Source organism: Corythoichthys intestinalis, chromosome 12 (assembly GCF_030265065.1).
Source record: "Corythoichthys intestinalis isolate RoL2023-P3 chromosome 12, ASM3026506v1, whole genome shotgun sequence".
Taxonomy (NCBI): Eukaryota; Metazoa; Chordata; class Actinopteri; order Syngnathiformes; family Syngnathidae; genus Corythoichthys; species Corythoichthys intestinalis.
Window position 1 is genome coordinate 31,616,096 of NC_080406.1, and position 14,298 is coordinate 31,630,393.

Sequence of the window (14,298 nt, forward strand, 5' to 3'; positions counted from 1 at the left end):
GACATCGTCTTCATGGTTGCTATGGTAAGAAGTGATTGGTGCTCAGATCAATAATTTTTGTCTTCCATCATCATCATCATCATCATCTCATGCTTCACAAACACACAGTGTCATCAATAAATCATTTTTTTCCTATTGACAGATATTATTCCTACCGATACACTTTGTACATACACAACTTTATTGACTTCTTTTTTTGGTACGCACACATTCTGTGCAGACAGCACGTCGCCCTCTGTGGGTGGAAGCAAGCAAGACGGTCGGGGGAACAGGTGGATGTGCATTGGAAAATAATCATAATATTATTCATATTAATAATAAAAACAAAAATAAGATAAGCGACAAATATTCACGCTCGTGTTGGAGGAATAAGAAAAAAACTATGACTCTGGAATCCATCTGTTTTGTCCTTTTTCACCCTCACTTTCTGCCGTAAAAGAGTCCCCCGCCCTCATTGTGCATCACCGTGGCGACGCATTTCAGCTTCATCGTCATCATCATCCCGGTCACACGAGAACAAAGACAAACATTTACTGACTGGTTAAAACTTTTCCGGCGGTTAAAGACGTTCAAAGTCCGAGAGGAGCCACGAGGACGACGATGACGAGCACCAGAACATTTTTGGGGGGAGGGAAATTTCCTCCTCCGGGAATTCACATTTGACTCCGCCCTCCTCTCGCGGGGGGCTGGCTGCACGGAGTCCTCGGTATCCACTCGGGGTCCGGTGAGGAAGTGTCGGGCTTCTGAGATCCAGTGTTAGCGAGGAGCAGGACGTAGAGGAAGCGGAGGGAGAGGAAGACGTCTACCAGCTGAGCAGGTTGCTTCGGCCCAGAGTCATAAAGTAGACCTGACTGGACCCCCCGGACCGCACCGAGGCAAAAAACACCTGTGGACATAAACGCGTGCGTATATTTTTACGTTTTAATAATAGAAGATCTTTTTTAAGCCTACCTTGTCATTCCTCTCGCACAGGAACTTGAGTCTTTGGGCCCTCTTGTGCATGAAGACGCCGTCCAGGTGGCCCGTCTCCACCGAGCGGATCTCAATGGCCTTCTCGCCCCAGCCCATGATTTGATTGGACCGGATGTAGGCTGCAAAAACAGGACAGGTCTTTAAGTCACTGGCTGCCAACAGGAAGTGCCCCAAAATCATGGACCAAATGAGTGTCATATTTTCTTGAAAAAATATTTATACACTATATATTTTCATTCCCACATTATGGTGTTGCCACCAAGGATGCAGTCCGTCTTCACTAGTTATTTTCAGGTACATGCCGATTTGATATCAAAGGAAGACCCTTGTTGCCAGAACAAAAGAACCATTTAAAGCAACTCTAGGTAACTTTTCAGTTTTGGTCGATTTTAGCGACACCGGTGGACAAAAGCCTTTAGGAAGACTGCGTTTCCCATGAGGACCAGCGAACACCCGCGCACTGTCATAAAATCATCATATCCCGGTCGCCTGCAGATGGATTAAACGACATTTCTGTTTCCAGCGGCTGTGTGAATTTTGAAAGTAATAAGGTGATGAATGCAGTTGTGGCTAAACAATAGCATATGACGGTTAGCAACCGTGTGGCTAACTCCTAAACCCGAACTTGTCAACGCCCGCTCAGTGTCATAAAACTCTTAAACCAGTCACCTAGAAATGGATTTCAAAACATTTCTGTTTCCAGCTGCTGTGTGAAGGATGAACAGTAAAAAGTTGTGGCTAAAAAACAATATATGACGGTTAGCAACCGTGTGGCTTAGTGTGGCTAAACCCCCCACCCGGAGTGGGTTCGGGGGGGTGTCACGCCAGCGAGCAAAAGCCGGGCCAATGTTTAATCTTGAGTATCCTAGCAGCCTCATTTTCTTTCCTCCTCGCACAAAACTTTTTGTCTCTTTCTTTGCTCTGCCATCTTTGCAGAATTTGCACGAAAGCATTCGGATCGACTTTTGTCATTTGGAAAAGGGGGACGTGACGTATGACGTAAAGCAGTCAGCACATTTATAGTTCTTTTTGTGTGGCAGGGTTCCTGCCACCCTCCTCAAAGTTAATAAGTGCTGTTGAAAGCAATACAGACACCCTCAAGACATAAAAGAGGTGTCATTCGACTAGTTGTCAGTCAAGATATCATCAAAAGTATTATAAAAATATTTTATAAAGGTTGAAAAGCTACAGAGTATTGCTTTATGTCTAACCATGGATGATTTTTAAAAAGAATTGATATCTAAAATTTGCCATAAAATGGCTCTCAGCTGCTACACTAACGCCAACAAAGTTTGCCACTCTGGGGATTTTCGAGTCCTGAATCGGACTCTCATCCGATGCTGCTATATGTCGCGACACAAAAACTGTTTTAAAAAGCTGAATATTCACTCTTTAGTATGCTAGCGCCGATTAGCCATTTACCACCAGGACTCAGAGGACTTTATTGCCCACTAAGGCTTCGTGTGATTCTTTAACCTATTACAGTTTTAGGCTAGCCCTGGTTGTTTTGACTTTGTTTTAATTTGAAGAGGACGGTTGCCACAGCGTGCTACAACAAAGGTGCTATGCTAGGGCTAGCACTGATAGCTGTAAGCCATGAGTATTTCAGATCGTAAGCCTTATAGCATAATTGCAGAGTCATTTTTTGGCCAAATTGTGATATCTGTGTTTGTGGGTGCAGTTTTTAGCCCAAAAATTACAGTACAGTTCTCGATGAATTGATTCATTGTGGCAAGCCTTTTTGAAATAGAACAACTCTACTGAGTCATTGTCGTGTATTCTGTCTCACCGACGGAGGTGGGCATCTCCCCCCACTGCAGCACCACATCCTTGGTGATGCGTCCGTAGGTGTTGACGTAGACGCCCTCGTCCTCGTAGCAAACCAGCAGCTCGATACCGTCTGTGTTGGGAAGGATGATGATGGCGTGCGACTGGATGTGCGTTTGGATCTGCCAACAGAAAAATACACGTTGGTCACCTTGTTTGTCCCAGACAAACAGAAAAAGGCGGGCGGCATCTCACGTGGGTGGGCAGATAGATGTCGTAGACCGCTCCCGAGTCCACATCCACGGCATGGAAGCCCGAGCACGAGCCGTAAATCACCTTTAACCTTTGGCCTTCCTCCACTGTCAAGTCCACCAGAAGCGGCTTGTGAACGAGCTCACCAAAAGACTACAGTCCACAAAAGGAAAACATTTGAACTGGGAGGGTTGACAGTGAATGATCATGATTCAGTGCCATTGACGGCGCTAGTCGTCCAATCATGTGGCTATTTTTATCCTACTTTTGTGAATTGAAATGTGTTTGTCAATAGTAAACGTCTAATCAATTTGAAGCAGGAGGGTGGCTGCGCTGCCAGCCCTCTCACTTAAAATGGATTAGACGTCTACCGCTTTCAATGGCAGTCGACGAGCCAGTGAATTGAAATTAGTATCACTAGTAGACTTCCAAATCCAATTGAAGAGGGAGGGTGGCATCGAATGTTCATTCGTTGGCATCCCTTCCACTTCACATGGATTGGACACCAAGCTCTGTCAATGGCAGCCAATAAAGTTTAAAAAAAAAAAACTTTCTTCTTTCACTAGGAGATAATAGATGCACCCTCCCTCCAACTAGTTTATAACTAGTAGATGTCTAATCCATTTAAAGTGGTAGGGTATCAATGAATGAACGAATGCCAACCATCTCACTTCAAATGGATTGGACGTCTAGCACTCTCAATAGCAGCCAGTGAGTGGAGAATAAAAACAAGGATTGTGTTCTTGTTTTTCGTCGTTAATGGGGACACCCCACCCGAAAATCAAAATCGCGTCGAGGCGGAGCTTATTTACATTTAAAAATAAATATTTTTGGGCTGGGTGGGTGTTCAATGTATTTTCTCAGATTCAGCATTGGAAAGAGATACATACATGTAAGACATGTTTTTTCCCCTTTTTCCCGAAAGTACAATTAGAAAAAAAAAAGTATACTTTTATTAATGGTTTTTAAGCACTTCAAATGTAATAATTATGATAATTTTTTAAACATGTTACCGTCCCACCGAATTATTTTAAAACAAGAATCACATAGCAAAATGCTGGTTTTTATTAAATGCTTCATTGATTCATTCATCCACTCAAATCCGCTCCACTGCTTACTTACACACACACACAATGAGTTGCCACATGTTTAACAAGCTAAACGAGTTGGCGTCACTGAAGTGCAGCACTCCCATGCTTTTCTGGCAAGATCAAAGCTTCTACGTCTGTCACTCATCGCTAACTTTAACAAACAAACTGCAGCTGCCCTGGTGAGTAGGAAAAGCAGTAGGAGGGAGGGCGAGAGGCTGTACGTGATTGGATCGGGACATCTCTATTAAATAATGTATTTATTTATTATTTTTTAATTGAAGAAAATCCGCGATGGACTGAGGGTCCGAAGTTTAAAGCGTGAAGTAAAATATTTTTTTGCAAGAAAAATATCTACAAAATTGTGAAGCAAAAGGTATTTTGTAAGAAACAGATCGGTAAAATTTTACAGGGGGTGGAAAATAACTTGCGATGAAGCTTCTGAACAAAAAGCCATAACTACACAAAAGAAAGACGAATTTAGGTTTGGAATTACCAACATCAACAACAACAAAAATGTTGCGCTCTAACTTAATAAATAAAGGTACAATTCAAAAGTTTGCAAAAAATGTAAAAAGTAAAAAAAAAAAAAAAAAAAAAGTGCATTTTATTGATGAAAGAGGGAACTTTGTTTTTTGACACACGTCTTTAGGAATGAGCTTTTTAGTGAACCACCTTCATAGTTCTAGCATGATCCCAAATTTTAGCCACTGCTGACCAACTCCTAACCTTGAAGGCCATGAACTTGTGATAAGGTTTGGGTGCCCATGCGTAGACTTCCACCGAGTTCTTCAAGGCCAGGACCAAGAACTTGATCCTCTCATATTTGACTGTGGATCAAATTTCAAAGTCAACAACTACTAAATGTGATGCCGGCGGCTAAAAAGAGGCTTGGGGGACGTCGTGGCTCTTACCGACTTTGTAATGGACACAACCTTCTAGGTCACCCACGGTGGTCCAGCCTTGTTTCTTCTCCACCTCGGGGTCGTTGTGCAGAATCTTGTTCCGCAGCCACGACAGATAGTAAACACGCAGCTTGTTCTTCTTACCTGAATGCCGTTCACATAAGAGACACAAACATACTTTTGAACAGAAACATTTAATTTGCCAGAGAAATGGATCTGAAATGGAAAAACACGAATCTTACAACAATAAATCCAAATAAGAATTGGGGGAGTTGTAATTTGACAAAAGATAACTGGCTATAGACTATTATTGTAAAAAATTATAATTGTCCTATTTTCTAAAGCATAAGGTTGAAATTCTAAAAAAGAAAAATGGGAATTTGATACCCTCAAATAGAATAAATAATATATCTGACAAATAATTCATAATTTCTGGAGGAAAAACATTAATAATTTCAAAAAGAAAATCTCATCTTTGGAGAGACAAGTTGTGTTGCAAAATTATGAGAAGAATTTTTCAAATTCTAAAAACATCAGTCACATTTATTTAAACAGGGCAAAAATATTAAACATTTTATGAAAAACAAAACTGGTCAAAAAGTTCATATTTGAAGAAAAAGTTGTAGTTTACAAGAGTATATATTTTTTCTTTGATTCAAAAGAATATCTAAATTTCACCCAAAAGCAGTTGTAACAACTAAAAAACAAAAAAGGTGGTAACTTCACATGATTTATCCTGAGATAAATTCAGTACATCAGCATGTATCAAAATCCTGTCGCTTGTCAAATTGTCACATGATAACGACAAACTGACGAGGGCGGCTGTAGACGTATTTCACCATGCGGCAAAACACACATGCATATACACTGATGAAAGCTTCCTTGACGTGTGTCTATTCCAACCGCAAAACATATTTGTTCCTTCCACAATGGAAACATAGGTTACATGTTGTGACACCATCGCCACTAGACGACATTTACTCAACATCCTTTGACTGCAAATGGATTTGTTGTCGCACTTGACTCACTATGCATGCAATGCGTGTGTAATTGACAACAATAACTTACTGTGAATGTGGAACCATTCTATATATGTAATCAGTCTGTGCGTGTGCATGTGTGTTAAACACTCGAGCATTTTGTTTTCCATTTTCATACTTGATTACCCTTATTACTTGCTATCATAGCTTATTCAGACACTACCTAGCTCATTAATGTTCATTCGCTGTCACCTTTCCCCTTCAAATGGATTGGACGTCTACTCGTGATAAACTACCGTAATTTTCCCACTATAAGGCGCACTTGATGATAAGCCGCCACCTGTGTTGTTAATAACGGCGTTACAATATAACGGCGTTACTAACGGCGTTATTTTTTTCAGTAGTGGGTAATCTAATTAATTACTTTTCTCATCTTGGCAACGCCGTTACCGTTACTGAGGACGGAAAGGCATGCGTTACTATGCGTTACTATATTGGTCGAAAAGTCTGAGGGAGACGGACTCACCGAGACGAAAGAGCAGAGCAGGAGCGGGGAGGAGGCAAGAAAGTTGTGACGCCGAGCAAACGCGATGCTAGGTAGCTCCAATAATTCATGTTGTAGCCGATAGCCGACAAACTACGCCCGCATGTTATGGTAGATATGGTAGATATCCCATGTACTGTATATAGATATAACTAGATGCAAAATGACAGCCGCCATCTTAAAGCAGTAGGCTTTTTAGGACGGCTCTGTTGTAGAGAACCTTCCTCGCGAACTTAAGTAACTTTTTATCTAAAATACTTCTAAATTGGCAAAATCTTGATTTGAATCTATCTTTAAATGATGAAACAATTTTAAAACTTTCATATGTCTAAAGTAGAGAGAAGGGAACTAATGCAATAATGGGAGCAATTTTAACAACTTTTAACAGTTGATTCAGGGTAAAGGGTAAATTAGGGTAAAGAATTGGGCTCGGGCCAATTGTACCAAAAACCTCCACAAAAAACTTCACATAGTATGGCCAATTTTTTTTTTTTTTTTGAGGAAAAAAAAAAAAAAGTGATTATCACCAATTACTTTGCCAAGTAACTAATTACTCTTACATTCAGGTAATTGAGTTAGTAACGCAATTACTTTTTGGGAGAAGTAATTTGTAACTATAATTAATTACTTTTTTTCAGTAAGATTAACAACACTGGCCGCCACCCAATAAATGTGACACGAAAACGGCATTTGTTCATAGACAAGCCACACTGGACTATAAGCCGCAGCAGTTCTGTATTGGGGATACTTACAAAAGATATTAGCCGTTTATTTGACAGCGGTATCATACGACTGTCATAAGACCAAATGAACCACCATGAAGCTTTGAACCAATTGGCTTCAAAGCTTTATTGCTTCAAGAAACGTCATTTGGCCATCACTGCTCACTTGGGGGAGACAGTCAACAATGTTGTTGTGCAACATGCCTCCTAGCATGCATTGCAGCGCTAAGGATGTAAATAACAATCAAAATTCATCTTCTGTGCTAATTATTTATTCAGTTACTGTTCAGTTGTTTCATTAATTGCTAGTTACTGTATTTGGTAACACATCATTTGACAGTGGTGCCATAAGACAATTAGAGTCTAGAGACAATAGAGATAGTCATTAGACAATCATAACTATGACATGACACTGTCATGAGCATTAATGAATGCTTATAACAGATGTCATTTAGTGTTACCGGCAAATTATCTCACTTTCGAATGGACGTTAAAGATCCAAACTGGACATAAATGGCGTTAGTAACATTATTTGCAGGATGACACTTAATGACAGCTGTCATAGCATTCAGTTATGCCCATGATAGTGTCATGTCATAAATATTGTCTTATGACAGCCTTATGACGCCACTGTCAAATAAACTGTTACTAAATACCATAACAAGCAATTAATGAAACAACTGGAACAGTAACTGAATAAATAATTAGAACTGAACATAAATTTTGTTTGTTATTTACATCTGTAGCACTGCAATGCATGCGAGGAGGCATGTGTTGTCTATTAACCCAAATAAATTAACGAATAAGCCGCAGTGGACTATAAGCCGCAGGATTCAAAATGAAGGAAAAAAGTAGCGGCTTATAGTCCGCAAATTACAGTAATTGGCGGGAGGGTGCATTTTGGCTAGAGAGAGAATTTAAAAAAAAAATTGTACTTCATTGATTGCCATTGACAGTGATATATGTCCAATCCATTTTCTAATAATAATCCAGTATAATAATTCTATAAAAAGCTGTCATTTTATGAAAAATTAAACCTCCCGAGTAGTCATTTGAGGAGAAAATTGAAAAAAAAAAAAAAAAAAAAAAATTCTTAAGAGAAAATGTGTTGTTAGCTCTATTTTAAGACAAAATTACCAAACACACAATGAAGAAAGATGTTGAAAAGTTAACATTACATGGTGAAAAGTAGAACTTTGCAAATCTTTTTTGTTGAGCAGTGACTTTAGCGTAGTGATTGAGTTGGCGTTGGTGCGTTTATACCCGAGATGGTGACTAGGACATTGAGTCCCTCCAGCACGTCCATTTGCTGGAAACGCCTTCGGTTGATGAGCGGGTAAACTTTGCCCTGACCGCTGCGGTCCAAAAGCATCAGACCGCTCTCCGTGCCCACCAGTAAGTTCACTCCTTTTAAAAGTTAACAAGTTATGGCGTTAAAGTCCTAACATTACAATTAGTATTCCCATTTTGCGAGGGGCGCTCACCCCACAAGGCCGCGCAGAGGATCTCCGAGTTGAACCTCTTTTTGTACTTTCGGATCTCGGGCGTGTCGCTCTGCGGGCGAGTGTTGACCGGGTTCACGTTGACCACAGAACCTTTGCGCGACGCGTCTGCCCGCAGGGCCTCTGCTAGACGGGCGTCGTTGCCATAGCCTAAAAAACATAAGACATACAAGTCTATTTAATGAATTCGTTGGAAATAGGAAGGCAGTCCAGCAGCTTTAAGTTAAAATGTCAGGCCCCCCACATTGTGTCCACGGGAAATACAATTAGTCAACATTAGCACCACTACATTCATAGGTAGCGTAGGCATTTAATGCATTTGTTGTTGTTTGTTCTTTTCCTCTTCTGTCTCTGTCTCTCTTTTCTGTCCCCCCATAACCCCTTCCTGCTTGCTGCTTTATCCCAATAAACGAAACAATGAATAACCACAATGGGAGTATATCATACTCCCATGCAGTGTTTTTAATCTTACTTTAAAAAAGTAATTAGTTACAGTTACAAATGACTTCTCCCAAAAAGTAATTGCGTTAGTAACTCAGTTACCTCATTGTAGGAGTAATAAGTTACTCAGCAAAGTAACTGATGTTACTTTTCATGTTCTACAGGTTACTACACCATACATTATATAACATCTTTCACATAAAAGATTATATTAAGATTTATATTAACTGATTGAATTAAAAAATGTCATCTATATAACAGTGTAACTGTATCCAAAATTTAACTTTTAAATGCTGTGAGAAGAAAAAAAGCCTTTTTGTTTTTCCTGTTGTACTGAACCCGCACCGAGGTACGTACTGAACTATGTCTTGTGTGTGTCGTCACACCCCTAATGTATATACATTCATTCATTCATTTTCTAAGCCGATTATCCTCACAAGGGTCATGGGTGTGCTGGAGCCAAACCCAGCTAACTATGGGCAGTAGGCAGGGTACACCCTGAATCAGTTTTGTATATACATGTATTTTTCATTGTGCAGGTGAGGCTCGGAATATCCGGCCTCTCCTATATTCTTTCTATTTTGTTTAAAGGTTCATGGATATGTCATTCAAGAAAAGTTTAGGGAAACTGACTATTTTTGGTAATAATAAAAATATATAAAATAGTATATACAGTATATTATATTGTAGCGTCTACAAGGACAACGCCAACTTGGTGATGATAATGCACACTCAGCAGAAAAACTACATTAAAAAAAAAAGTTCAGAGTTTAAGATGACGCTCACGCCAAATGCAAATGCTAATGAGAACGCGAATGCTATGCTAACGCTCCGAGCCACCTAGCCAATCATCATCACGTTTGCACTGGCGTCACCTCCCCCTTCCTTACACCCTCCTCCCACTATGATATCTCCCCGACAGCTGTGATGAAAGCAGACAACTTGCGCCTCATTCAACCAAATTGTAGTAACGCTCCCCTTCACATCTTCAGTAATGGTAACGGCATTGCAAAGATAGGAAAAGTAATTATTTTGATTATTAACTACTGAAAAAAATAACGCTGTTATACTCCAACACTGTTAACAACAGTGCTCCCATGTTATACATTAAAACTGTTCAGGCCATAAGGACACTCAGATTGCCATTCTCCATGTCAAAGCAGCTGAACATGACAGGTTAATGTTAATGGTAAATGTTTCTAACTTGAAAAGAGAAACGCGACATTTGAATGACAAGTATGGAATGAACAGGAAAGAAACTTAAAGAGAAAACAAAAACATAAAATTTAGGTTAACGAAAATTGTAATTTCATAGTATGAGGAAAAATGCCAACAAGAGAAAAGTGAGTTAACTTATGAAAAAGCTTTCTAATTTTAACGAAAAAAACCTCAAAAAGAAAAAAAATGCAAATTGCATGACAAAAGGAAGGAACATTATGAGAGAAGAATCCTAATTTTATAACTGCTATAATTCAAAGCATAATTCAATTAGAATGAAATACAAATTTTAGTAGAGTATACTATAGCTGGAAAAAAAAGTTGGTATACCACACAATGACACAAACAGTCCAAGAGACAGTTATAAATATTATAACAAAACTGTACTTTAATGTCAATGAGATCTACATATGACATAATTTTAACAGAAATCCAAACATGACAAAGAAAAACGAAAAAAATTAAAAGCAAATTTGAAAAATGTAGCTCTGCGTGGTGTCAAGGGTGTTGCCAAACTCACCGACATTGTTGAGGGCGCTACCAGCGGAAGGCGACACTTGCAGCAAACGCGGATCGATGAATGGTGTGAATGAGGACGACGACTTGTGTTTCTGCATGTTGTTGCTCGACTGACTCTGCAAGGGGTGCGCGCACACACAACCAGAACAAAATCATCGTTTGAACATGATGACAAGTTATTGAAACAATTTTTGAAAATGAGGAAGACGCATGCTTTAACAACACAATGGTTCATTCCAGGGAGTGCAAACAAAATGGGGGACACATTCTATCCATCATGTTCCTTCTGTAGACTGTGACAGTATTTGGACATTTATTAAATGTTGTTTGAAACTCACCAGAAATCGTCCCCCCGTGCCTTATATAGATGGCTATGGGGGATATTGTACACCAGTCAGTTTAGTAAAGACATATAGATGGAATTTTCCTGTCCTATGGTTAACTTTCCTGGAAGGATGCTGTAAGATTCTAGGTAAGAAAATTAATATTACGGAAAACCCTTGCAATATAATGAGAAAATGCTATTACGTGACAATATATTTTTTTAGCAAAAAGCTATAATTTTCATGATGGAAATACAAATATGAGAAAAGTACTTCTTGCGAGAATGAAGTTGTAATTTAACAAGACAAAGGGTCCTTCAGTCTAAGAATGAGGTGATTTTTGAGAATAAAGCGGTTACTTGCGGATGCTTACGTTTGAATTTTACAAAACCAAGTGATTTTTATCGGCAAAAAGTTACAATTAATGGGAATAAAGTTGCGATTTTAAAAAAATACGATGGAAGAATAAAGTTGTCATTTTAGGAGAAAAAAAAGCTTAACTTTACAAAAATAAACACATTTATTTTGTAATTTTATTACAAAATAGGCACAGCACTATGAGAAGTACTGCCATTGCAAAACGGAATGAAAAACTCTTTTCAAACATTGCAATGATAACATCATTTCACAGAAACTAAGTCAATTTTAGGAGGATAAAACTAACAGATGAGCATTTATGCGTAATTTAATTAAAATAAAGCAAGTATTTTTTCAAATTTAACTCATTGGTCAAAATGGATTGGACGTCGAGTGCCGTCAATGGCACTGAAAGCTTAGCATTCACAGCCAGTTGTCCCAGTTAAAATTAATTGGACATCTAAGGTTGTCAATGGCCAGCAATAAGTGAATCATGTAATGATGTCATTTAATCACGTTTTGTTTTGTTTTTTCAGAAAACTAACATTTTAATAGCAAATTTTCCCACTGTGAGACTTATGTGAATTTTAAGAATATTAGTGTTTATGTGATATGAATTAGTATGTAGTTTAACAAGAATGAAGTGGTGAATCATAGCTGCAAAAATTTCTACACTTTTACATAGTGCGATATGTTACGGTGACGTGTTTCGAGTTGACAGAGGAGACAAAATCCTGAAAGCAGAGCTAGCTCGAGCCCCACATTTGGCTCAGGAGAGCCATTAGCGTACCTCGATGAGGAGCGCCAGCTTGTCCAGGGGGCTTTGAGGGGACGCGATGGGACTGGCCAGACCGGAGGAGGACGATGAGGAGGAAGGGGAGGATGGGGAGGAGGACGGGGAGGAATGATGGCTCTGCTGGATCAGGTCTGGCAAGAGGTGGATGCGCCCCGCAAAGCCGTTCCGCTCGGCCGCTTGCTGCTGCGGATGATGATGGGAAGGGTGATGATTGTGTTGGTGGTGGTGGTGGTGGTGATGTAGGGGTGTGGGGGCGTGCTGGGCGAGGAGGCCCGGGCTGGACCCCGAGCCGGCGGGTCTTTTTTTGGGTTCGCTCTGGAAGTAGAAAGAGGGGTACACCACTTTGCTGCTACACGCATTACGGAGCAGCTCGGGGGGAGGGAAGGTGTTAGCTAGGCTACGATGACTAGCCTACAGGCGGGACAAAACGCCAAGTTAGTTGACAAAGTAAGTTTGGAAGAAAGAAAAAAAAAAACCTTTTTAAAATTTGTTGTTAGTCACAACCAAACTCATGAGAAGGCATTATTTCACAAGGACTACGGTCTGACACAGAGATGAAAGTCAGAATTGAAAAAAGAAAACTGTCAGTATGTTACAAGATTTATGACTTTCCTTTGATAATAACGTTATATTGTGTTAAAAACGTAGGCGTGAAGAAGTCCTACTTTTAGCAAAAAATACCTCAAATTAAGGGGAACAACAACAAGAAAAAGCACTTTCTATTTAAATAATTTTACAAATAAAATTCAACATTAAGAGAAAAAGTCATATATTGATTCAAATTGTTCTGATAAAGTTGGAATTTTAGGCGTAAAAAACAAAAAAGATTTTTCTTGCATTACAACATCAATCAAGGCATGTTTTTATGAGTAGAATTGGTAGAAAAATTCCAATTTTAGGGCAACATGGTTCATTTACAAAAATGACACTTCCGTAGATGAAGTGTTAATTTGAGTACTTTTAGAAAAGGGTCATACTGATTAAAGCTCACCAGGAATCTGACCCAACCATTATATAGAAGCAATGAGTGCTAATAAACATTATCTTTAATGAATGATTAGATTACAAGTCAAATCCACAAGAAAAAAAATATATCACTCTTAGAAAATGTTAGAGAATAATGTACAGTACTTCTATAAAGGGTTCATAACTTACCAACAAATCAGTCATTTTACACAGTTACTTTGCGAGACTCAAGATGTGCGTGAATGTGTTAATATTTGTGTTAGTGATGTGGTGTGAGCGTTTCGAACGTCCAGCCAGCCAAACACAGCATGCCAACAAAAAGCAATACAGCAGGGGAAATGAGAAATGTGCAAACATAGACCATAAACCAGGTGAGGAACATGCAGATGATGTTTTGTCTTTTGCCACGTGTACCTGTCGGACAACCAGGGTGCTGTCTTTGCACGGTGTGGAGCCCGCGTCGTTCTCACCCTCATCATGGACGATCATCGTCTTTACCGACTCAGTCTCGCCGTTACTAAGCCGGGACGACCTGCTGGCCGCCAAGACAAAAATCGCTGCCACTCCAATGCCACAACCGGGACCCTAATTCACCGTAAATGGGATTCTCCCAGTACATACACAGCTCTCGAGTCCTCCGGGCCCGACGTGGACTCCTCGCCACCCTCCTGGTCCACCTCCTCGTCGTCATCGTCGTCCGTGGTGTCCGAATCCTCGCTGGACGATGAGTAATCAGTCACCTTGTTTGGGGGGCGCACGTCATCCGCTGCACGGAGTTCCTTAGCTAGCGCAGTCAGGTCCTGCTAGGTAAAATCCACAACAAAAAAAGTTTCAGAGGTCACACTGAGTTAGTTGGAAACAGGGAGCTGTTATACAGGAAGCGGGGTTATTCCAAAGCAGTCCTGCCTGTAAGAAGCTAGAAGAAGTGTCGGAGCTAAAGGGAGGA

The 14,298-nt window shown here is 39.9% G+C and overlaps 1 protein-coding gene across 10 annotated transcripts in view; it reads right to left on the reverse strand.

Annotated features, from left to right (window-relative positions):
* Positions 1-158: 158 nt before the first annotated feature.
* Positions 159-14,298, reverse strand: part of map4k4 (mitogen-activated protein kinase kinase kinase kinase 4) — a 59,190-nt gene continuing 45,050 nt past the window's right edge. For 2 of the 10 annotated variants that reach the window (XM_057851683.1, XM_057851679.1), the window contains 12 exons: positions 13,974-14,155; positions 13,767-13,884; positions 12,381-12,701; positions 10,912-11,026; positions 8,715-8,882; positions 8,494-8,637; positions 4,994-5,128; positions 4,809-4,909; positions 2,995-3,144; positions 2,762-2,921; positions 952-1,091; positions 159-886 (listed from right to left, as the gene is read on the reverse strand). In XM_057851683.1, the coding sequence (XP_057707666.1) occupies positions 803-886; positions 952-1,091; positions 2,762-2,921; positions 2,995-3,144; positions 4,809-4,909; positions 4,994-5,128; positions 8,494-8,637; positions 8,715-8,882; positions 10,912-11,026; positions 12,381-12,701; positions 13,767-13,884; positions 13,974-14,155 (1,818 nt within the window). In that variant the 3' untranslated portion in view covers positions 159-802. Of the gene's footprint in view, positions 887-951; positions 1,092-2,761; positions 2,922-2,994; positions 3,145-4,808; positions 4,910-4,993; positions 5,129-8,493; positions 8,638-8,714; positions 8,883-10,911; positions 11,027-12,380; positions 12,798-13,766; positions 13,888-13,973; positions 14,156-14,298 lie in introns of all 10 variants that reach the window. The other 8 variants (XM_057851686.1, XM_057851685.1, XM_057851684.1 and 5 more) reach the window with 5 other exon arrangements.